At 42.6% G+C, this 25,849-nt stretch overlaps 2 protein-coding genes across 3 annotated transcripts; both read right to left on the reverse strand.

Annotated features, from left to right (window-relative positions):
• Positions 1–661: 661 nt before the first annotated feature.
• LOC127297375 (ribonuclease 3-like protein 2) lies at positions 662–11,113 on the reverse strand. Of its 2 annotated transcripts, none has more exons than XM_051327682.2 (4): positions 10,559–11,106; positions 10,293–10,460; positions 7,314–7,687; positions 662–1,007 (listed from the first exon to the last, which is right to left on the reverse strand). In XM_051327682.2, the coding sequence occupies exons 1-4, from the start codon at positions 11,033–11,035 to the stop codon at positions 824–826; spliced, it is 1,203 nt and encodes a 400-aa protein (XP_051183642.1). In that variant the 5' UTR covers positions 11,036–11,106; the 3' UTR covers positions 662–823. The 2 variants fall into 2 exon arrangements, with proteins under 2 accessions (XP_051183642.1, XP_071684289.1); XM_071828188.1 differs by lacking the exon at positions 662–1,007 and adding an exon at positions 1,019–2,267 and having other exon boundaries at positions 10,559–11,113.
• A 5,111-nt stretch (positions 11,114–16,224) lies between these two features.
• On the reverse strand, positions 16,225–25,236 carry LOC127297377 (DNA mismatch repair protein MSH2). The gene is made up of 13 exons (XM_051327686.2): positions 24,936–25,236; positions 24,787–24,836; positions 24,658–24,690; positions 22,720–23,793; positions 21,829–22,377; positions 21,636–21,746; positions 21,458–21,547; positions 21,307–21,378; positions 20,216–20,326; positions 18,418–18,544; positions 17,346–17,545; positions 17,115–17,267; positions 16,225–16,864 (listed from the first exon to the last, which is right to left on the reverse strand). The coding sequence occupies exons 1-13, from the start codon at positions 24,988–24,990 to the stop codon at positions 16,664–16,666; spliced, it is 2,826 nt and encodes a 941-aa protein (XP_051183646.1). The 5' UTR covers positions 24,991–25,236; the 3' UTR covers positions 16,225–16,663.
• Positions 25,237–25,849: the final 613 nt, after the last annotated feature.

Raw genomic sequence — 25,849 nt, forward strand, 5'->3', positions numbered from 1 at the left:
AGTAATATGAATATGTATTGCAATCAGTGTATCTTGAATGTCATGGAATTTATTGATGCTCATAGTATAAGATGCCATGTTATGTTATTCACTACGTGTAAGCCAGGAAGTGGGTAATACGATGCGATACTGAATCGAATAGTGCGACGGAAATCATGTAATGAAAATAAAGCAAAGAGAAAATTAGAAGTGCGTATGTTAACAAATAACAAAGTAGGGGGCTATGTACTTTTTGGATTTCACCAATTTTGTAGACATGTTATGAGTTAAAATCATAATAACAGTTTTTCTTTAAAAACTGAAGTCAAACATGTCCTACATTTTAGGAGGAAGGAATATATATAAAAATTACTCCCTCCGATCCATAATAAGTGTCAGGGTTTTAGTTTAATTTTTTTAAAAGTAAACTAAAGCCCTGACATAGATCAGAAGTAGTAATTTTACATTTTAGGGGGAGCGGATATTAAATCATTGATTCTTCAAAGAGATTCTTCAAAGAGATCGCCCATCGACGCCACCCTTCTCCTCTCTCTGGTCCATATTAATTTTTACTGTGCTTTGCTCATATCTACTTATGTTTAAATTAACGCCATGAGCATTTCGATGTGTCCGCCTTGAGATCAAACCAGGTATCAAAGAAAATAAAAATTAGATCAAACGGTTGCTAGAACCACGGACCGAGTCATAACCTTTACTCAATCGACTTAGGTGCAGATGGAGCATACTAAATTTATAGCAAATATTTAGGATACGGAATTCAGAATATAGTTCTGAACAAAGTCCTAAAACCTAATAAACTATAACATGAAGATTGTTTCCATGGCTACTCTCCTGAAATCGCCACCTGTTTCGACAGAAGTTTCAGCATCTCCTGCGCGCCAGAATTCTCTGCATCCTTTACCCTAGAGAACGGCTCACCTAATGTTACGTAAGTATGGCCTTGGGCCTGTACCTGAACTGAGTAGAGGAACTTCCTATCATGTGCAGGGCCATCTTCCTTCTCTAACCTGAAAAAATTAAATGAAGCAACCGTGTAGAGGTGATCCACGTAAAATTTATGCAATGCAACAAGTGGTAAGCATCAAACCCCTAGTACACCACTAGACTGTTGATTATTACAACTTACAACCATAAGTTACTTGGAAAGAAAATCTCTAAAACCACCACCCAAACACACCAAACTGCAACATATGTTTAGTTTTATGAGGATAAGGTCCATTTTTCAAAATTGGACCAAGGCATGAGTCTGTTTTTTTTAGCCTAGAACTCTTTTTCTTTTGAGATAGAGAGAAAGCATGCCAAAGGCATACCAATTTTTATAGGGAACCAAAATATACAAGCAACCTAGTCTAAGATGCAAACATCTTAGCTAGCAAGGTTCTCCACACATGCGCGCTAGGCTTCCTAAAGCCTACTCTCTCGATGCTCGTGCGCTCCCTCCAGCATGAGCCAGCTCCCAAAGGCATAGCTCCCCCTTTATGCGCTCGATGAGTGCAACTCCCTGCATTGCTCGTGTGTGTAGGAAATGAGAGGAGCAGCTTAGGAATTAGGATGCGATTAGAATTCTGTTCATACATGATACCCTCTTCATCAGAGAATGCCACTTGAAATGACACAAGCACTCATGACAACGGGTCCCTCTTGGTGCATACACCAGGGCCACTCGACTCACTCTAGTCCACGCTAGGTGTGCCACTCTCAGTCTGCTGGGTGGGTCCTATGCTGGTCAATGGTAGCATGTGGTAATCCTCCAAGGTTTAGTGATTGGAACACACATGTGTCCACTGAACCCGTATCTCGGAACTGAGACGTATCTGGTGCGGTTGAGCTGTTGCGTATGTGATGTCTGACGACGCTGGGAACTTGTCGTAGACTGGCACGTAGTTTGGCGTGAATGGCTCCAATTTTGATTCATGGAAGACGGGGTGGATGGTGCACCCCGGAGGAAGCGCGAGCTTGTACGCCACGGAGCCTATACCCTAGATGATCTTGAACGGCCGGAACTACTTGAAGGCGAGCTTGGCGCATGGGCGGTTGACCACCACCATCTATGTGTACGGCTGTAGCTTCAGGAGAGCGTTATCACTGACTTGGAATTCTCTTTCCGTGATTGTCCGCGTAGGCCTTGATCAGTGCTTGATCTCGGGGTGCTAGCACAGTAACTATAAAACACCACATACTCCTCTGCCATTTCAGCAAGTGTCGGAGTCTGCCACCGCGCCCAGATTTGGTAGAGCAACAAAATTGGGCCCGTTCCCATACAAGGCCTGAAAAGGAGAACAATAAAATGATGTGTGATACGAGGAATTATACCAGAATTCCGCCATTACGAGCTAGCACTTCCACTTGCTAGGGCACTCATGAGCGGTGCAGCGCAAGTTTTGCTCCAGACATTGATTCACACACTCGGATTGACAATCCTTTTGCGGGTGATAAGCTATGGAGTAGCTCAAGTTGGTTCCCACAGCGGCCAACAATTTGCGACAGAAGTGACTTGTATGACTTGTTGATGTATATGGGTGCCGCAACGGCACGGAGTGTGCGTATTTGGTCAGGTGATCCATGAAAACCAAGATGACATCAAATCCCTCAAACTTAGGAAAGCCCTCGGTGAAATCCATGGCAATAGCATCCCAAGGACGCTCCACTATACGTCATGAGCACTTGTCTAAGATTTTCAAGATGCGTCTGCCAGGAACCAGGAATCACTGTAAAACTAAGATGACGTCTAGGAAGACAAATACTGATTTGCAGATGAAGGATTCGAGGACAGTGTTCATCAGGCATTGGAATGTCACAGGCACGTATGGATGAAAATGGAGCGGAGAGTTTCACACATTTCCGCAGAAATACGGAAACGGAATGAAAATACGGAAACAGAATTTTGCGGAACAGAAACAGAATTCTTTTGGCGAAAATGGAAACAGAAACTGAACGACATGTTTCATGGAACAGACGCGGCAATTCCGTTTCCGCCTAATATGGAATTTCTAATTTAGGATTTGATGTGTATGAGCCAATCCAGCAGGCCCAATATGTGACCTTGTCAGGCCGATCAGCCAAAGTGGCCCATCCCAAAACAGATGACCACGTAATTCCTTGGTGAGTTAAGAAAGCTTTCACGGTTTGATCCTTTCCTATTCCCCCTTATACCTAGCAGTCGTGCTAGGGTTAGGGATCAAATTGCCGATTTCTTGTGTTTTTTTAGATCTTCATGATTCAAGTGGTCTCGTGGTTCAGCAGATATCCGCTTTCTGTCTGCTTTTGACAATATCTGCTATTGTATTTGTTTCTGGGGATTCTTTACTCGTTTCTGCCTCTGGAAAAAAAATTCTGAAAACAAATGTGGCACCTCTCAGCTCTGTTTCCGCTCTGTTTTCATCCCAATGAGGGACGTTTGTCAAGCCAAATGGCAAGAGGTGGAGTTGCAAATGCTCCAAATGTGTCTTGAATGATGTCTTTCCCTCGCCGCCCTCACGCATCCAAATCCGATGATAGCCAGCGCGCAAATCGAGCATGGAGAAGAGCTGCGAACCAGCCAACTCGCATACAGGCTCATGGTGGGTACCACGACTCCCACCTTGATCATCTCAGCTATGCTGCTCAATTTAGTCTTTTTTGACGACAAATAGCGGTCCGGGCGAGAGTTGACCGGTGCAGCAGCCGGCTCGAGGGCAATCGCATGATCATACCGGCAATGCGGCGGCAGGGCCTTTGGATCATCTAAGACATTCAGAAACTCATCTAACAAATTCTGTAAGTCGGGAGGCACTAGTGGACGAGATCACTGACGAAGTGTCTTAATGGGCGGCAGGCAATTGTTTAGAGAAATGCACTACTGCAACGATCCATAAGTCATTTTCCTTGTAAGCTTTATGTACTTAAGCCACCGTATCAAAGCTAGATTGGCATGCTGCTGAGGAAGCACACCATGTTGTCGAACCATTTTGCCCTGGAATGGAACATCCATGAGTTTTAAGATCCAATCCTCCAGCCAGTCCATGTCAAGCACCGTGCATGTCAGTGCAAACGTATATCCCTGCATCCACCGGGCTAACTGGGAAACTTGTGTATCAGATTGCATAAATTCACAATTGGCCACTTTGACTGAAATTAGATTAGCTGCTGTTGTGGGAAGACGAGCACGTTGAACAAATTTGGCATTGACGGAACTGGTGGAAGTGGAACTGCCTGAATCAACCATAATTAAGCACATCTAATTGCCCACCAGAGTACGAAATTGCATTATACCTGCCCCTTCTGAACCTGCTTTGGCATGAGCTGAGAGCAGCAGATAGCATTCAGGTTGAGCTTGTACTGGTTTTCTCAATGAGCTCAAGAGCCTGCCATGTATCTTCCGTGAATATTCACCATGTTCTCCCACATGAATGATGAATCGTCAACTGCAGTGGTTTTGTTACATTGGTGATCTTTACTGTATTTTTCACCACAGCGAAAACACAGGCTATTAGTGTGTCTGAAATCCTGCAACTGTTGCTCACATGTGCACTCATCATTGCCTTGGGCCAATCCTGTCGCTGAACTCCATGATTTGTGACAGGTGCAGGTGGAGCTGAGGTGGTAGTGTGTTTCCACCCAATTGCCGAGCCCCCGGACCATGGTTCTCAAGCCCTTCCTCTTGGATGCGAGCGAGGGCCACAACACGCGTCACATTGGTTGGATCTTGTAACTGAACTGCCGTCCACAGTTCATTTTTCAAACCCAACACAAATTGCGTGACAAAAAAATTGGTGTTCAGACTTTCATCCAGAGACAGCACATGATACACACACTCTTCGAATGCCATGCGATACTCCGTGACTGAACCTGTTTAACGCAATTGCAACAGCTTTGCATCTGAGCATCAAACTCCTCAGTGCCAAATTCCAAAGTCACCACTGTGGCAAAGGCTCCCCAATCAACTGTGGCGCATCGTCGCTTGTACACTTGCCACCACAAAGCAGCGTGCCCTTCCAGGTAGAGCAATTGAGGTGAGATTCAGAGAGAATTGGGGTGAGATGCAGACGAACAAGAGAGGGCATGAGAGGAGCAGCTTGGGATGCGATTCAGAATTCTGTTCATACACGATATCCTCTCCATCGGAGAATGCCACTCTTAATGACACACGCACTCACTGCCAACGGGTCCTTCTTGGTGCATACACCAGGGCCACTTGACTCACTCTAGTCTACGCCAGCTGTACCACTCTTAGTCTGCTGGATGGGTCCTGTGCTAATCGATGGTCCAGCCACATGATCCATGTGGACCATCGAATCCATGTTAAGCACAGCCACAGTCATGATAGTATCAAAACCATTAACTTTACGACCATCAAGCAATTCTGGTGCCTTCGACGTTCTGGCTGCCAAGTGTCTGGCTACATCACTATCACGTGTCTGTAACATCATCAAATGTCCAAATACAGCATCTCAAAGGCCCAAATGTCAGTCCTACCCGATCCACTGCACCCCGTGCCCTTGCAAAGATGGAATTCTTGTGGATCACAGGGAAGATTTCTGCTGCGGTTACATGTGATTAATCATGGGTCAATTCTGCACAAGGAGGGAGTATCTAAACTTGCGAACTTGCAAAAAACGTAAGTCTTGTCCTACTAGGATTTGCTCCTGTTGAAGAGAATCCTTGCTGCTTGTTAATAGGGAGAATAACCATCTAGTACTAGTGCTGAACAAGAATCATGAAGGATCGGGCTGCCCCTTAACCAGCAGCCAGAGAGAGCATACCATTACATTAATCTCTCACGAAGCAGACGTTCAGGAGAAATGGTTGGCAACGGAGCGGCAGGCCAAATGTTGTGATGTTATTCTTGAAGAAGAACGAGGCAAGAACCAAGTGACTGAAGGTGAAAGATATGCAAAGTCCTCTAAGGCAGGCATTGGCGTCCAGGAAGGAGCATGAAAGCACCGGAGGGAGTGGGACAATGCCAGGAGTTGCGATGAGCTGGTAGACCCCTGCTTTGAGGGGACAAAAGGGAGAAAAAAGTGGCATGTTGGCCCATCAACTTCCCTATTTTTCTGATTGGTTAAGATGTTAACCACCCCGCAAGGAAAAGATGATAGCTGAGTGCAAGGTGGTTCAGCCTTGCATACAACAACCATGTCCACCTACCTAGTACTTAAGTCAAAATCACTTTGTGAAACATAACAGGGCAGGACAATTTATACTTCAAGGTAGTGTTTTAGATGGTTTGGGGGTTCTAAGCTGAAAAGACAGACTCGTGCCATAATTCAAAGCTTGCAAATGCACATATTTTCCTCTAGTAATTTCTTGGCACTACAGCGAGATACTATTAATATACAGAGAATTCTAAATTCATTTTACGAGTTCCCAAGGGGGTATATCTAGTGCAAATCACAATTTAGGAGAAATCATGAAAACCATTTTGGTTTGAGCATCAAATCAACATGAAAACTTCTGCAACTAGAACATAGTAATGGAGTATGGCATTATTTTTTACAATTTAAAGTTGGATTTCCAGCGAGTTTGGACTTCAGAGCAAAAAAATAATGAGTTTGATCTGAATACTTACTTTCACCTTTCCATTTAATTTTAGCTCATGTTTTTCAGAGGCTATCCCCTTTTTGATTTCCTAACAGGGCGAGACAAATTGATTCTGAAATTTCAAAACTTATTGTTAATTAAGAACTACACATTCATGTTTTGGGGGGTGGGTGGGTGGTGGGATCTTCATGATGATTTGGTGCTCAAACCAAAGTGGTTTCCATGATTGCATCTAAGTTATGGTTTGGACAAGTCTATTCCAGCCATATGGAAAACAAAGCACTGCTCACTTAGTAAGGTTGTGCGATATAACACTCCCTATGTTCCTTGAAAGAAAGCGTATAAATTTGTGTAAGGTCAAATAGTGTAAAGTTTGTTCAAGTTTATAGAAAAAACTATCAAGATATACAATGACAAATCAATATCATTAGATGCATCATGAAAAATGTAGAATATGATATTAATGATATATCTACATATTTCATGATGTATCTAATGATATTGATTTGTCATTATAGATGTTGATAGTTTTTTCTATAAATTTATCGAAACTTTACAGCATTTGTCTTTGGACAAAATTTATACACCTTTTCAGGAAGAGAAGCACTAAGATAAATGGCAAGAAGTGAAGAAATAAAAAAAAACAAGATAAACAGTGCAGCATTGCTAGTGTATGTGCAGGAAGAGATGTCTGATCTGAGGAGTGTAGCAGGAAAAATTCAAGGAATAAACAGGATATGTAATTCAACGAATGAAAGGGATATTAAAACTAACAGAGTAGTCAAGAATCTTACTTATATATAGGTTTTGACCAACGCTTCATGATGCACTGCTCATGAAGCTTTTGCTTGCATTCCCTGAGCTCTCCAACCTCAACCCCAGATACATGACCAACCCCAGTTGTCAACACTTGCTGCTTGGCTTCACCAAGAAGCTTGCCTACTGCATCTCGTGCTGCATTGAGCTTAGCAATTACCCTTTGCTCAGAGGAGCCCATCCCAACAAGGGTCCCATCAACAAATACATTTGCAACTGTTGTTCCACCCTTCTGCCATGTCTTGAACTGTGCAACCTTCCCATGCTTCTGGCACAGTTCATGCAACGTAGACACAGGCTGCTCATCTATTGTTTCTGCCGTGATAATTGGCTCAAAGAGGAACCTTGTTACCTACATGATAAACACTGATATCATTATTGCCACCAATTGTTCACAATAACTATTCTCCATAAATAAATAAATCTGCCATTTCAGAGAATAGGAAGTCAAAACTTTTTTAAACTTTGACAAGTAATCTTAGATTAGTCATACAACAACAAAGCCTTTTATCCGAAGCAAGTTTGGGTAAGCTAGATATGAAACCCAACAGAAACATATGGAAACCAAAAGGTGAAAGAAAGAGAAAAAGAAAAAGAAGTAACAAAATACAAGTAAACTACTATTCTGGCACATGGATTGCTGATTTCCTATCTCATCAAGAGCCAAATTTCTAGGTACAGTCCAATCCCGCAAATCACTTTTTGCTGCCTCCTCCAATGTCAACATTGGTCGCCCTCTGCCCCTCCTCATATTTCCCCTACCTTTGAGAATCTCACTATTAACCGATGTCACTGGAGACCTCCGCTAGACATGACTAAACCGCATTAGTTGGTCTTAGACTAGCTTCTCTTCAATCAGTGCACCCCTACCCAATCATGTATTACCTGATTCCTAATTCAGTCCTTTATTGTATGGCCACACATCGACCCTACCATGTGCACCTCTATGACACTCATTTGTTGGATGTGTTGTCTTTTAGTGAGCTTACATTCTGCTCTATATAGCATTGCAGGTCTGTCGAACTTACCTTTTAGCTTTTGTGGGACCTTCTTATCACATAGGATGCTACATGCTTGCTGACGGTTCATCCACCATGCATTGGCCCTATGGCAAAGATCCTAGCTGATATTACCATTGATTTGCAACATTTTTTTGAGGATTACAGCAGGAGCAGCAGGAGAAACTCCTACTGTTTAATTTTCATTTCAAAAGGGGAGCTGGGTACAAGATGTACACCACAAATAACATTAATTTTGAAGTACAGAGGGCTCACCTAAGTTAATAGGTCCTAAGACCAGGCAGATGTGAGCCCGAGAGTAATTGCTAGACTAGGGTTTTGACTAACTAAGAGACCAAGGCAACAATGTTATTTAAGTGGGCCTTCTGATCCTCTTTGACCCTACACTGGAGAATGGTTAGATCCTGGGCAAGCTGCCTTTTCCAGGTGGCGATGTCTGGCTGCACTCCGTCAAAGAACGCGTGGTTCCTGATCTTCCAAATGTTCCACGGACTAACAGTTTCAGTGAAGAGCGATAGGGTCCAGTTATGATCCTCAAGTATCAGAACTTGTTCCTCGTAGGCACTATTTGTCCTTCTAAACTATCATTTCCCTTTTCGCACACATCCCCTATACTCGATTTTGGTCCTACTAAGTAGAAACCCCTTGGATTCCAAAGTCTGCCTCCATAGCTCTAATGTCCTATTGACGTCGACCATGGTTTCATCTACTAGCACCACATCGTCAGCAAAGAGCATACACCAAGGAATATCTCCTTGTATATCCTTTATGATCTCATTCAGCACTAAGGCAAAAAAAATGTAAGGGCTCGGGGTTGACCCCTGTTGTAGTCCTATAATGATCGGAAAGGTATCGGTCTCACTATCACCTACGCGAACACTTGTCACGGTACATCTACGTATCTCTTATATGAGGGTAATGTACTTTGTTGGGACTTTATGTTTCCCTAGAGCCTACCGCATGACCGTCATTGGTATCTTTTCGTAAACCTTCTCCAAGTCGATGAAAACCATATGTAGGTCCATCTTTTGCTCCCTATCTCTCCATAAGTTGGCGAAGCAAGAATCTCCCGATCATGAAACCAAATTGGATTTTAGTGGCATTTGTCACTCTCCTCAAGAAACACTCTCTCCCAAACCTTCATAGTATGGCTCATAAACTTAATTCTTCAGCAATTAGTACAGTTTTGAATATCTCCTTTATTGTTGAAGATAGGTACTAATATAGTTGTCCACTCTTCAGGCATTTTTTTTTACCAAACAAAATATGGTTGAACAGCTTAGTTAGCCATCCTATTGTCACATTTCCAAGGCATCTCCACACCTCAATGGGAACATCATCGGGACCAAGAACCTTAACTCATTTCATCCTTTTTAAGGCCTCCTTAACATCATGCTCTAGGATCCTCCGCACGAACCGCATGCTGGTGTCATCAAAGGAAACATACCACTCGGGCATAGTATCCCATTCCCATCAATGAACAAACCATCAAAGTAAACTCTCCACGTGTTCGTTACCTTCATCTTCCACTAGAAGTTGATCAACATCATCCTTGATGCATTTAACTTGGTTGAGGTCCCTACGCCGTTTCTACGAACACTTGACCCTAAATAGCAAAGCTTGAAACCGGTATTCTCCCCTAGCTCTTGACATGCCCATCTAGTCTCCTAGAAGAAGAATATTTACATGCCACCTATAGCTCTTGACATGCCCCCAACAACTTTCTATTGGGTTTCATAGCCCTAGGAATGGCTGGTTTTTATGTTGGCTCGCCAAGCCTATCACAGCCATCCTACTTTGCCCGGGCTTGGGACTATTCCTAGGATGAATGGATGTTTAACAATATATTATGACTGAAGTTAATAGTTAAGTTATTTTTTGGAGACCTCAAAATCAATATAAAATGAATGGAGAATTACATGAGAAAGCGATAAAAACCTGCCAGAGCTTGACAAGATTAAATGTGCAATCCACATAGACAGCAGCAGCAATGGCCTCAACTATGTCAGCAAGAACCTTGGGGGCCTTAACAACGCTGCCACCATAGGGTGCAGTGCCAAGGTCATCCTCTAACTCTTGTTTCACTGATTCGGTAAACTGTCCTACCTGCATAATTAAAATTGTAACCAGTAAGAACAGAGTTACAGAGCAATTCTGATTTGTCTATGACTCCAGGAGATCGAGGGGTAGGCTGAAGCGCATACCATGAGATCGAGGCGAGGACAGTTGCGTCGGAGCAGCGGGTAGAAATCGTGGCGCACGGCGACGCGCGCCAGCTTCTCGGTGGAGATATTGGCAGCCCGGAGCGAGGAGAGCGCGCCGGGGCCGAGGGTGGGGTTGGTGAGGTAGAGGAAGTTGGAGAAGGCGAGGCCGAGCACGGCGTCCCCGACGAACTCGAGGCGCTGGTAGGAGGCGGCGGCGTCGGCGAACGACTGGTGCGTGAGCGCCTCCTCGAGCAGGGAGCGGTCGTGGAACTGGTACTGGAGAAGGCGCTCGACGCGGGCCGCCGCCTCCGACCGGTCCGCCACGAAACCCGGCAGCGCCAGCGTGACGGGGACGGGATCCGGCTGCAGCGAGGCTCGCTTGCGAGAGCCGGGCTTCATCCCTGGTTCTGCGCGTGGCCGTTTCAGGTCCTTGGAGGGGTTTAGGGGAGTGGCGGTGTCGGGTGCAATCGGGAACATGGAAGAATTTTGGGGGAGGATGGCGGCGGCGGCGCAGGCTTTTTTGGATGTGCCGGCGCTGTCGAAGAAACGGAAAGCCGCCGCGCCAGCTGCCGCTACCGACTAGGGTCACCTAACAATTGTGAGACGAAAGAAAGTCATGCGCGCACGTGCTATAAAAAACTGCTTTCACTATTATTTTAATTCATAAAATATAAAATACGAACCTAATGGTATAAATTTTGTAAATGTATAATATATATTATGTTGACTAAATTAGTAGTTAAACTTTGTTTTAAACTGCATCTGCATGTTAAATCGATCCGGAGGGAGCACTCTGTAATGGACACCTAGGCTCCGGATACTAAGCAGACAATAAAGAGACCAATTATCATTAGCTCTAAAAGTATAAGCAAATATAATGGCATCTTTAGGGGCTTGACATAAACGAGTTGGTTTCGGTCCGTGCAAATAGAAAAGGGATAAATTCTAGCCCAATGGTCCGGCGCAAAGTAGCCGGCGTGTCCATACCGACGCATTTTCAGTTCAAATTTGGGCTGGCAATGTGTCGGCCTGGACACAAGGTGCGTTCGTGTGTGTCCCCCTCAACTAACCTAAGGCCCGCCATGGACACCGAACGCAATACCCACCAAATGGTGTTCCTCCCTCCCCTTGCAACCCTAGAGTGATGCCGCCGCCTGCCCTACCCCTCACCATTGTCGACATCGGCTGGTCGGGACGTAGATCGCCGGAAGCCGCATTTGGTGCCAGCGTCCTAGAGTGCACTTGTCGGCATCGTTCCAGGGGCTCTACGTCAGATGCAAGCCCAATGCCACTAGTAAGATAGGCTTCACCTCTTACTATAAGTGTTCTGCAACTATTCGTATGATTGAATATGGATTGTCAGGTGATCTCATCGATGAGTATTTACGAATGAGCGAGACCACATGTCCTGACACGTTGTACAAGTTCTGTCGAGCCATGATTACGGTGTTTCTCGAGGTTTACTTTAGACAGCCAATTGATGCAGACACTTCTCGGCTATTGTCAATCAATGAGTCAAGATGATTTCCGGGGAGGAACAACTATCCATTTGAATGGCACGGGCAGTATAGCGGGCATGCAGAGGGATGCATTGTCATTCTTGAGGCAGTTGCATCAAAGGATCTGAGGATTTGGCACTCTTTCTTTGGCATGAATGGTTCCTACAACGACATCAACATGATCCATCACTCTCATGTATTCTCCAGGCTTGTTGAAGGCTAGCTCCAATGGTTCACTATGAGATCAATGGCAACGCATATGATAAGACATATATTATCTAGCTGATGACATCTATCCAAACTGAGCCACACTAGTGACGATGATTTTTTTTAAGGTAAAACAGTGGGAAAGGCTCCCACTGCAATTTTTATATATATAAGTTAAACTGTACAAGCATATTTACAAAAAAAAGGAGAGAAAAAAAAGAAGAAAGAAACAAAAACTACACTATAGAGGCTAGCCAAGAATCATAACAAGATTTGTGTTTCTCTTTCATCTAGTGACGATGATTCGTGATCCTCAACTGGAGAAAACGAAGAGGTTTGCCAAGTACCAAGAGATACATGCAGTATAGATGTGGAGCGGGCATTTGGTGTGCTTCAAATTCGGTGGGCTATTGTTCGTCACCCTACTAGAACATGGAACCTTCAGATCATGTGGGAGGTGATGACATGTCATGTGATCATGCACAACATGATCGTTGAGCAAGAGAGTGATGAGAGTCTCCATGACCAAGGATGGCAATTTCAGGGCGACTTTGGTTGAGTCGCAACCTAGGGCATTCATCGTTCCATGAGTTCCTCCCTATATATGTCGAGCTCTGTGATATCCATATTCACGAAGGCCTTCAAACGGACATTGTTAAGCATTAATGGGCAATGGCAGGCCATGAGGCGAATGAGGAGTAGTCATCCCATCTTATTTTTATATTTTAATTATGAGCTATGTTCTTTATTTTCCTGCACTACATTGCATGTGAACTATGTCGTTTATTTGGATGTAAGAAGGCTATTTAAGTTTATCTGATTGAAATGTTTGAGGAGATTGTGTTGAAAATGGGATGAAATAAATCAAAATGGCCCGGCTATACCAAAATGTGTCGGGCCACTTGGGTTACCCCCTCCCGACCCAAACAGGCGAACATGACCGGACGCCATTCTGGTGTTTGTGGGCCGACCTGAATGGACAATAAAAGATACATTAGGTGTTCGCAATTCGTCGGGGCCGCTGGAGAGTGCGCGTTTGGTTGTTTCGCGGATGTTTCCCGTATTTACTTGGGAAAACATGGCATTTCGTTACCCATGGAAAATTGTTTCTCTACATCGCATGCTTCTTCAATCAGCCAGAGGTTGTACCTCAGATCGGGCATTCTAGTGAGCCAAATTGTTTTTGCGCTAGGTGTGGAAATGTTGTCTCGAGCTCGTGCGAGGGGGGATGGCGGGAGGTCACGTGTGTCCATGGAAAACTTACCGACGAGCAGGTAAGAGACACCATCTAGTCTAGCCGGTAGAGCTCCCTTGCGGCAAGTTTTCTTCCTCCACTTCCCTGTGATGTCATCTTACTCATCTGATGGTCTGAGTGTTGTGAGTAGCATCGAACCCTAGATCTGGTGCCTTAGATCTATGAGCATACGGTAGTTAAGATTTCTTAGCTTTGGTAGTTTAGATAATGTTAGCTTTTGTAGTAGATTTTGCAACTCTTTCTTGAAGATGTAGTGTGTGTGGAAGGGGTAGATTGATGTTTTGTGGTATTGTTGGTTGCATTGTCTGATATTTATTGTGTGGAGTCCATGTATAAGCGTGAGTTGGTACGAGGGTTGGTTCTGACATGTATAGTTCTTCTCCTTGTGCCACCAATCCGCTTATACATGCCAACAAGCAACAAAGAGCAATTAATAGGCTTGAACGTTTTGCGTTCTTCTTCTTCATAGAGCTTGTTAAATTTTTAAATGTGTTGGCTGTGTTAGGAGTTCAATAGTTTGTTGGAAGTTGCATGATTACCATTGTTCTTATACTATGGTACCCTAATTTGTGCTACATGAGAAGGAAAACTCGCATCATCTATCGGTAAACTCAATGTTGTTTGTGTTGCCGCTTTGATATTTTCCGGTGTCTGATAGGTACTACCCAATTCGGAAGAAGAACATCATGACATGGTCATCTGCTCTGTTGACATTCATCCTCAATAGGGTATGTCAGTTCATCAAGAATGGGGTCCAAATGGATAAGTTCAGGCTGAAGGACCTTAAAGTTGTTGTAGAGGATGTTTTCAAATTGGTGGCCGTTGATTTTCAGCGGAGCAGTATAAGCATTTGAGCTATTGGAGAGCAAGGTGGGTTCAGGTAATCAAGCTCGGAAGACTTGAGGATGTGCATTGGGTGGAGGAGACAACAACAATCACGATGGACGACCATGTGCACTTTGGTCACATCAAGGTTGGAACATTCATTTCTTCCTTAGCTCAAATGACCAAGAACTTCTAACCTAGGATAAAACAAATGACATTGATTTCACCAACAAGCCCATTGAAAACTATGCTCGGATGAATATCATCTCTGTTGGTCATATTTCCAAAGCGCCAATCTTTCAATTGTGGTACATTATGCTCTCAACCACCTCATGGAGCACAAAACACATGTCACTAGGTATCTTGCGATGACCGCTAAGTGGAGAATGCGTTCGTTTACGAACTTCCTGAGGAGCACTACCTGTGAGGAGCCAGCTTACAGGCTGGGGTTTTTTTTTAGAGGAATAGGCTGCATTTTATTTAAACATCGTCACACAGATCATCAGCAAGCGCAGCTACAATAAAGTCCAGCGCCTGACTAAACCAAGTCTTACACAACTTATTACCGCAGCCTACCTTAGCTAACTTATTAGCCACTACATTAGCTATGCGGCGCACAGCTCTGATCTTGACCTGATCGAAATCTCGAAGAGCAAGCTTCAGTTCTTCTATCAATGGCCCATGTATCGATCTGTCCCTTCCATCCTCCTTCAACTTCTTCACCACATTGGCACAGTCTAGCTCGAGTTCAAACTGTCGACAACCCACTTCTTTGGCCAGCTCCACCGCACGCTTGCATGCTAGAACTTCGGCACCCTCTGGATCAATGACATTGGGGAAAAAATGTGATGCCCCTGCAAAAAAAGCTCCATCGTGGCTTTTCACAACCGCACCACCACCGCCACATTTTTCAGAGGAAGAAAAGGACCCATCAGTATTAATCTTGCATATTCCATCTCCTGAAGGGCACCAGCATTCCCTTGGACGGGGGATGGGTACGGCCTGCGGTTTAGCATGCACCTGATGCCACTCCTTGGTCAGCAAGATAGTTTTTCTAGCCACTGACCCTTCGATCATTGCCCCATCTCTAGCTTCATTACGCGCCAACCAGAGTTGGTACATCATCATGCACATAAGTTCCATATCTGTTGAGCCCAAGTTGCAAAAGCAGTCCAGGAGCCACCATTTGAGATCAGCAGCACCTCTAATTGCTTACAGGCTGGTGTTGGTGGTGATGATAATGCACATTTTAGGAGTAGCTAAGCTTGATGAAAACTAATGCCATGTCTATACATTTTGTGAGGTGATATGTACCTCTCGGTTAATGAACTTGTGTTGCATCACGAGCAATTGCTCACGAACTCATGGTGCAACACTAACGTCGTGACTGTGTTTCACTGCTACTACTATATTAGTTCTACTAATTATGTGATATATTAGTTGTTCTTGAATTGCAATTGTCTGAAACACATTTTCTGTCATCTTCTCCAAGCTAGGTAAGCTCACCACACCGTATCAGAGAAACTGCATGTAACCAAACGACAAACGGCTTTGAGATTGGCTTCTGATATGATGAGAAAAAATTTGGCAACCAAACCAGTGGCAAAACATGAACCGAACTAGTGGTAAACCTTGGAGCTTGCATTCTCCCATTCAACTTGGCCAGAGACAAGCTCCCCATATGCCCAAAATCGCTGCGAGCAACCAAACACAGCCGTAGCAACCTACTGCTGCTCCAGCCAGGGTATACAACAATTTTACCCAGGCATGAGTGCAATCCAACATGCCCATGTTACCTCAGCCATCGATAAATTTTGATGTTGAGATTAAGCCGTCTGCTGCACACACAACACTACAACATCTCTACATCAAGGATCATGTGGCCATCGAGAAGTATCACAGTTAAGCTTATGAGTCACACAGCAGTTCAATGACGTGAGGTCAGATCAGGTAAAAGGGAATATCAGCAGCCAACCAGAGCAGCACTGTGCCAACATATGTACTCCCTCTGTCCCACAAAAGATGTCTCAACTTCATCTAAATTTTGATGCATCTATACAATAAATTGCGTCTAGATACATCCAAATTTAGGAACAGTTGAGACATGTTTTATGGTACGGAGGGAGTACATGGTTTCTGTTTGCTTGCACTAATTAAAGGCTCGCTTCGAATAACCCCCAGTTGGCCTAATCTGATGCATAGTACTAACAAAAGGATCAGGATTCAGGATGACCACATTAGCCGGCGTAGACACGTAGTATTCTGAGTGATTCTAACTGCAAATAACACATTCATCATCCAAACAGAGATTCATTTCCTTCAGAGGAACTGTTGAAGCCATGGATTACTGGCTGCATCTTTCTCGAACTCGGATTTCAATTTGGCGACTATCTCCATGGCCTTGCTCCCATCCATCTCATCTAGAGGCAGTGCAGCAAAATCCTCCAACAGAAGCCGAGCCCGAGCAGCTCCCCTGGTCACATCATCTGGGCTAAACACCCTTTTGCGCTTCGATCCAACCTGCAAGAGATGACACTCAATCAGGAAGAGCGTACTAGTTCCAGAAATGCCATTAGGACTGCTCAATCCATGGGCTATCTTTCTGATGATGATTCCTAATCACACAGAATTTTAACATAAATGCACCCTCTATTGGGTTCACCTAGGAAACAGTCATGAAATGGGAAAGGAGGAAGAAACAATACACATTTTAATTCTTATTGAAAAGAAGATACGTCATGTATGTCAACACTAACTAAATTGCAGATACCTCATCACTGCGTTCATCGCTCAAGTTTGGTGCAGTAGAGAAGTCTTCTAACTCTTCTGCTTTGCTTTTCGCAAGAGCAATGACAGCTTCTGGAAAATTAGCAAATTCCGCAACATGGATACCAAAACTTTGGTCACAGGCACCAGGTTCAACCTGCAAAAAGGAAGGGAGGGAGGCATTTAGTAAACTGATAATTCAGAATGTGGGTCAGAATTTCACAGCGCAGGGTACCTTATAAAGCATAGTCAACTTCCGACTTGATGGGTCTATATGTGCACCCACATGATAATTTGCAATTCCCAAATCTGGAAGATGTTGGTTCTGATCACCATTTCTATTTGCTAATGCAGTTAATTCATGAAAATGGGTGGCAAATAATGCAGGTGCCTTCGTCACTTCCACAAGATGCTCACAGATAGCCCATGCAAGACCTGATTAATTAAATGCAACAGTCCAAAATATGAGTTAGATTTCCAGTTACAATAAAATATTATACTGTAGTACTGGTGGTAACCACAAAGCAACTGTCAAAATGATGCAGCTTAATTATTAACCAAGGTTCGCTGACTAGTATAACTGTCAAGAAAACGGAAGACGAAAATACTTGTGCCAAGGGTGCATACACTGAATAGTCCAACACATAAATCTAAGAAATTGCAGAGTGTAAAATATGCATTGTCAGTAGAATAAAAAGTTCAAAATGGAGAATGCTTAGTTTAAAGCAAGATGCAGTAAATATCATTTCAGAAGTTAATAAAACTGTAAAATACATAACGTAAAATATTTAGTTCAAATCAAGTTGCAGCAAATATGATTCTAAAAATTAATATTTCAAAACTATAGTAGGAAACAAAGATGCAAACTGCAGATGCTCATCTAATCTTAGGTCCAAACATGTTAAAGAAGTAGGAAGACAGAAATCAAGAAATGTTCAAGTCGAACCAAATCCATCATATGTGAAAATACTTGTGCCAAGGGTGCATACACTGAATAGTCCAACACATAAATCTAAGCAATTGCAGAGTGTAAAATATGCATTGTCAGTAGAATAAAACGTTTAAATGGAGAATGCTTAGTTTAAAGCAAGATGCAGTAAATATCATTTTAGAAGTTAATAAAACTGTAGAATACCAAACGTAAGATATTTAGTTCAAATCAAGTTGCAGCAAATATGATTCTAGAAACTAATATTGCAAAACTATAGTAGGAAACAAAGATGCAAACTGCAGATGCTCATCTAATCTTAGGTCCAAACATTTTAACGAAGTAGGAAGACAGAAATCAAGAAATGTTCGAGACGAACCAAATCCATCATATGTGGAAGTTCCACGTCCCAATTCATCGATAATTATAAGGGACTTCTCAGATGCACCTTTCAAGATGGACGCTGTTTCAAGCATTTCTTGCATAAAGGTGGAAACACCACGGAGCTGCCAACAAAATACAAAACAAATTAGTTATAAATTTAAGGTTTGGCAGAACTACATAGACAGCCTGTTCAAGAAGTGACAATTTTTGACCTACAATATCCCCAGCATCAGTAATTGGTTAAATTTAAATAGGTAACATTTATGAAGATTTACATGTCATTGACAATTTGACATGTGAACTACTCTCTCCCTGCACTACTACTAGGTTACTCTGCCATTTATGTGGCCATAAAATTGTCGAACTGTCTTAGCCCTCCCTTCTCCTTTACCAAGACTGAACTAAGAAGATCCTGAGTATTTTGTTCCTTTTTTTTCTGGTTCTGAGGATATCCTGAATGAGGCAGGCAATATTTTCTAACTTCAAGATTATGCCAAACTACCTAGACCGAAGCCTGTTCAAAAGTAACACAAGTTTCGACCTAAAACATCCCCAGCACCAGTTATTGACTAAAACTAGATGGGTAACATCTATACAGACAACAGTCATTGACAATTTGACATATGAGATCCCCTTTTCACTCCTCTACTAGGTTACTCTGCCAATTGTGTCTGTACATGTCTCACGTCATAGGCCGAAGCCTGTTCAAAACAGCAAATTTCAGCATCCCTTTGGAAAATATCCAAACCACAAGTATGAGGATTACCCTCCCTCCAAATCCCCCTCCATGTGACAGTCGTATTATTCAAAAAGAAAAGGAAACAAAGCTCGGCAATTGCTTTTGGCTCTCAAGCTCCAATGATCCCTTTGCTTTGGAAAAGTCAAAAAAGTGAACGGTTGAGTTCCCAAAATTCCAAAACAAACTGCATGTGTATATATGTGCGTACACAGTAAGATTTGCGAGCCGCAAAAAAATGTGGCCATTTATAATACTCTCTCGGTTCCAGTTTATAGCTCCCACTTTTTATGCTAATCTTACAAGAATACCCCTTCATGCCACACCTCACTGATATCATGTATTTAGAAAAATCATTCCAAAAAAATTTAGTGCACTTCAATAAGATTGGAAGCCTTATAGGTTGTACCCACTTCATCAATTAAAGCAAACATTTGCGTCAACAAGACAGTTTTGCCCTCTCATGTGTTTGATGTGTTAATTGTAGTTACAACTCTTACCAAACAAAACAAAAAAGAGGCATGTCATGTGTGCCACTGCCAAGGCACCACCATTGCTTCCCCTCACTGACACTAGATCTCCCCTTGCTGATCCCTCCTAGAGCCCTGTCACGTCCCCCACACAGTGTTGCCAGCTATCAATGCTATATCTCAACCTAAAACTGCATCTAGGCACTGCCACTGCCACTTTGGATGGTTTTAGTGTGTACCAAACTCTTTTGGTGTGATTTCCCTCAACACATGTTGTTTCATTGTGATGGAATTAGAACCATTATTTTAACACGATTTCCTCTAAAACAGGAATTAAAATAAATTATATCTTCTTCCAGGAACCCTTAACCAATATTGCAAATGTGTGACTCATCTAATCGTGTTTTTCAGTCCAGTTTGTCCAGTGTGCATGCCTCTGTAGCTAGCAAACTATGAACCAACATCTAAAAGAGCAAATATGCTGCAGTTTACTTGATTCTAACAGAAGCATAAAAGAAACTTACAACCAAAAGCAATTTCCAACAAAAACTTCAGAATAAAATAGCTTGACAATTGAACCAACTTACTTGGCAATCACCGGCACCAACACGAGCAAAAATACAATCTCTCACACTGATGCTTGCCTGATCACAAGGAACAAAGGAGCCAACTTGTGCCATCAAGATATTTACGCCAACCTGGTTCCAAAATGAAAAGGGCTTCAGATAAGATGATAAAATGAAGAATTACAAGAGAACATTTGTAGCTAAAGGCAACATGTGTTATGTCAAGTTGTCAACTACTATGCTATGAAATAAATAAAACAAGAGATTTAAGAAAAATATAAAAGGATCAAGAAAGCAGGTCAGCAAGTCTTTGGTTTTAGAATCATATGGGAGCGACCTGAGTAAATATGGTTTGCTTTGACTTGTCAAAAATACTAATCAAGATCTGTTTTAGATGGATCCTTTTGTTGCTAGAATCTAAAACTACACCTATTAAGGATCTAGGGTCAATGTATCTCCATGAGAGAAAGAACCCAAATCTTAACAATTTTTATCTAAGGTGATCTTACTTTATCCTACCTAACGCCTAAATTGCATGCAATTGGTAACTAAGATGAAGGTAATCCTATCTTTCTGTGTGTGCTGTCAGATATATGCATGTGGCAGCCCACATGATAACATAACACCCCTCTTCGTGACACAGCTCTACCTCAAGCTGTCTGCTAGGGCCAAGTACAAAGACCTTGATGACCCAACCACCAAATATTGATGAGCAGCCTACATGACAACCCTCTCAGTCTCACTATGTAGATTACAGTTGATTTGTAAAAACCTCCCCATATCCTTTATTGGCCAATTCTTCAGTTTCACTAAATTTGTAGAAATGGATCAAATAATTTTCTGCAGCTGCATCTCATGGTTGCAGCCTTACCCTTATTACTTATTACAGAGTATTATGTGCTTATATCAGCATGCAATGCGACCACTCATAATTACTAGTATGCATAATGCACTATACTGGCCTGCTATCAATGACACCAATAAACTTATTTATCATCCAAAGTACCAAAAACTTTTCAGCAAATAGTAAAAAAATAAAAAACATGCATGCATGTCAAACAGATGCCTTCAATAAATTGCCCTTGATGTTCTTATAAAAGTGCAAATCTGACCTGTCGTATAAAGGTTGATTTTCCGCCCATGTTTGGCCCGGTGATGATCTGAAACCAACTTTTCCCTCTCACCTATTAACAAGCATTTGAAGCATCACAAACCTCAGTAACTAAGTTATGCCATGATGAATGTAATTTAAGATATGCTTACCAAAGTGCAATCATTTGGTATAAAGTTAACACCATCTTGGGCCTCCAAGCAAGGATGTCGACTACCTTGTAGAATAATATCTCCTTCCTCCTGTATTAAGTTTGCAGGATTAGAACTGTAGCGCAAACATCAAAGTGAAATTGCTCCTTTTAGAAGGGTGTTAGATAATATTCCTTACAGATGTTGTGATGTCTGGTCTTACGTAAGGAACTGGGCAACTTGTTGCCAAATCAGCAAAACTTTGCAAAACATCCAACTCGGATATGATTGCAGAAAAATTCTCAAATACCTGCATAAAGAATTTAAGATCTGTTAGAATCACAGTGACAAACAAACAAAAAGGTAACTACAAAAAATTTGTCTAAATGTACCTCTGAGAAGGTGCATGAAACTTGCACTACATCATCGACAATCGTTTTCTGGCAACTGGCGTATTCACTGAACAGTGTCTGGTATTGGTCACCTAGCTTTTTAAGCTTGGTGCTTGTAAACTTCACACCATCTTTACGAGTTTCTATGATAATGTAGTTGCTCGTGAGCTTTTTCCTGACTTTCTGCTCATCTTTTTTTGAGATTCTGAACACATGTCCAAATGGCCCTTTCTCTATCTTCAACTTATCAACGGAAAGATCTAGATCAGTGGCGGTATGCTTGTGCAAGTTGCTTATATGATTTTCAACATCAGAAAGCTCATTCTTCAGCACAGCAAGATCAGAAGAATATAGGGGAGATATCCTGTACTCGCCATTGTCAACTTGCTCGAGGTCAATAGCTGTCTCGACAAGAGTAGCAAACTTGCCATACCGATTCTCTGCCAGCCACTCTTCTAAAGAGCTAAGGAACCTTGTATTTACCAATGTAGAAAATTGTCCATTGTATTGTTGAAGAACATTCTTGATATATGAGATCCTATGGCAGGACTGCAAAAATGTGATTAAAAATATTGAAATTTTACTTGAGCAAGTAGATTCAAAAAGGAAAAAAATGACAAAGGACACACATCTACGTAAATAGATAAACAGCTTTTGATTTCATATGTGTTAAAGGGGGTTGTATTTTACTAGAAGCACATACAGATATACCGCAAAGATGCAGCAACACAAGCACTAGAAAGGTTCAATGCCTTCTTTCAAAAATATGTTATAGGAACCTTATACTAACTGCTAAGAAGCCAATATGACATTGTGATAAGTTTATCTGTGTACACATTTTAGCCAAGCAACCATCTTTGCAACAAAATAACTGTAGGTACAAGCGAATACCTGGTAGAGCTTAACAACAGGCTGCAGGTTGGCTGATTTTCTCCGGAGAGCATGTGTTAGGCGGTCAATATCAGATATCCTTTTAAGTTGTTGCCTAAGACCCTGACGAAGCTCCGGGTCTTCTGCAAAAGCCTGAACCATATCTAATCTGTTATTAATTTCGTTTACATCTAGCAAAGGTTGTTTCAGCCAGCTGTTAAGTAACCGCTTTCCCATTCCAGCAGTGCAAGTTCTGTTCATCAAACCAAACAAACTAAAATTCTTGTTTACATCAGTTTTCCCTTCAGCGATATTCAATGCTCGCACCGCGGCAGAATCAAGTCGCATGTAGCGGTCCAAATTGTATTTCTCAATTGTGTAATTTCCATAGTTAGTATCATCTGCTAGCAACTCAGCATATGATACTAGAGCTCCAAGGGCACCCAAAGCAAAGTCAAACTGAGATAGGAGGTCACGAACTGGCTCAACAGAACCCCTGATTATTCTACCAAGATCCTGCACAAGATCTCTTGATTTAAATTCAGCCTTCTTCCTTTCGGTCAGTAGAACACTGCAGTTACTAATAGCATCCTGAAGAGGCTGCAAATCTATTGATTTGTCAAAATCTGCTGGAAGAAGACACTCCTTGCAGCCTAATGCAACCAGGGCTGATTCAACATTTGTGAATCGACTATCTTCAGGGAACTCAGCCAACCCAAGCTTCCGGTTGGTCATATCCACAAAACTAAGCCCTACATATAGCTGACTTTCACGGACGACAGGAAACAATGCAACAGTAACCGGAGAATCTTGCATGTCATTGTTTGCAAACAGAATATCTTCAAAACTGCCAATGTTTCCAGGTGTTCCAGATTTTGTTAACCTCCAACTTGACCCACTTCCCTCATAGAGCTCCAGTGTATGGTCTGTCCTCTCAAGCAAAAGGTTGCGTGCAATGGTTTCAAACATAGCCCTGCTCACACTGACACTTGAGATTCCATCAGAGTTACTGCCTAGTTGGCGTAAGGCGGTCATTGTGTGATAGTACGCCTTTGCAATAAACGTAGCATTTTCACCATGGGCGGTGTAATAATCCTGGTGAAACAATTAAGCTTTAGTTTACAGTATCCCCAGCACTTTGATGCATATGAGTAAGCAAAGTTTAAATATTCTTAAGATCAAACAGTAAAGATTTAGCCCTGTGTGAGGATGGTATATCTCAAGAGTTGTAACTTCTACACAATAAAGACAACTTTCTTGCGATATAGGGACTCATAACAAGTGTTTAAAAAAAATCTGGAACAACATATATAGATTAAAATTGTTTGTCAAGAAAGACCCGTACATTTGCATGAACTACCTAAGGGCATGCACATAAAGGTAGAAGCCAAAGCCTTTCCTAAGGCTCTCTGTAGCATTACTGTAATCCCCTAAAAACTCGTAAGATGGAACATTTCTGAATATTCAGCCCTACTTAATTGCATTTCAACAAACTAGAAATGGTATCCCACAGGAACTTTTTTTACTAAATATCTAGCTCCGCAAAAATCTAGAACTGCATTTATGCCAAACAGGGACTAAAATTGCAGCCTCAATTAGTGGCCCACTTTTGTAGTGAATGGAATTTTTTGATAACACGTCAACATAGCATAGCAACTGGAACTACTATGAGCTTCACAAACTTTGGTCAAGGTAAGACCAAAATTTGGACATGATACCTAAATTATTTCACAGAGATGATTTACCTAAATATCGAACAAATTAAACTAACACCAAGAGCCTTATATAACGAACATCCGTAATAGGTATTCTCTCATATCAGCTATGGAAGTATTATGTCACATTTCCACTACTCGCTGGTTTTGTTTGCGGAATCAATCAGCAACAAACAAATACCGGCCCACATCTACACGTAGTGCTACAAGAAAACAGCCGCAACATTGATGTCGAAGCACTTACCCGGCGGTCGAAGAGACGAATGGCCCGAGGATCCTACAGCGGCAAAAAAAAATCAGAAAAAAATCCCCCCAAACAGTCGCTAGAAATCCAGAAAAGGGTAAGATAAATGGGGGTCGGGAAGAGAGGCACCTTGGGCAACTTCTTGAAGAAGGAGATGAAACCCTGCGCTTGCCTCGCATCTACCCAACCACGGAACCAGTCAGAAAAAGGGGAAGCCAAACCCTAACGCGGACAGAAAATACGGAACAAAGCAAGAGAGCGAGCGCGAGCGCACGCACCTAGCTTGAGCTCCGGGAGCTTGCCCCCCTCCGGCAGGAAGTCGTCGCCGTCCATATGGGCCCCGAACGCCGCCGGGAGAGGGAGGGGTGGTGGTGCAGACGAGGTGCTCGGCGGAATGTGTGCGCGGGCGGGCGACGGGAAAAGTTGGGGGTTTTAGCGGGAGAGGCGAGCGGCGAGCGCGCGTGTGAGATGGGGATTTGGCGCCAGAAAGAAAGAGTGGGGCTTTATGGTTGTGGAGGAGCGGCAAGGCTGCGGGAATCGAGGAGACTAGGGTCGCCCCGGGAATGCGCACTCGGGAGCCGGGTCGGAGCTGACCCCGGCCTGTGCACGACATGACATCATCTTTTTTTTCTCAAAACTCGGTATAAATGTGTTGGGATACATATCCTTATATATCCGGATGTGTATCTTCTGTAGCTATGTATAGCGATACATATCTTTATATTTATTATTGGGCCCGCCTCTTTCCTTGTATAGTCGAGGACGTAGTTTATATATGTACCGTCATATGCATTCGATCAGAGCATCTCCAGTCGCGTTCACCAAACCGCGCCGGATTGAGCGTTTGGGAATGTGTTTTGTTCGTGCCGCGTTTGGAGGAGGTTGCTCCCCAGCGCATCCCCCAAACGCAACCCCAAACATTAAAAATACTTATTTTTTTAACATAAAACCATTTATCAAATATAGCATATGAATAAAAAATGTTTACGGGGATTGTTTTCAAATTAAAATACAACAAACAATAAAACAAGTAAATAAATAGAACAAATAGGGATAGATGCTACATCAGGGTGCCACGGTATTTCCTTTGATCCTCCTCAAATGCTCAACGAGATCAGCTTAAAGTTGTTCATGAATATTCCTGTCATGGATCTCTGCGTGCATGGTGAGGAAATCAGCAAACTGCAAGCAA

Source organism: Lolium perenne, chromosome 1 (genome assembly GCF_019359855.2).
Source record: "Lolium perenne isolate Kyuss_39 chromosome 1, Kyuss_2.0, whole genome shotgun sequence".
Lineage (NCBI taxonomy): Eukaryota > Viridiplantae > Streptophyta > Magnoliopsida > Poales > Poaceae > Lolium > Lolium perenne.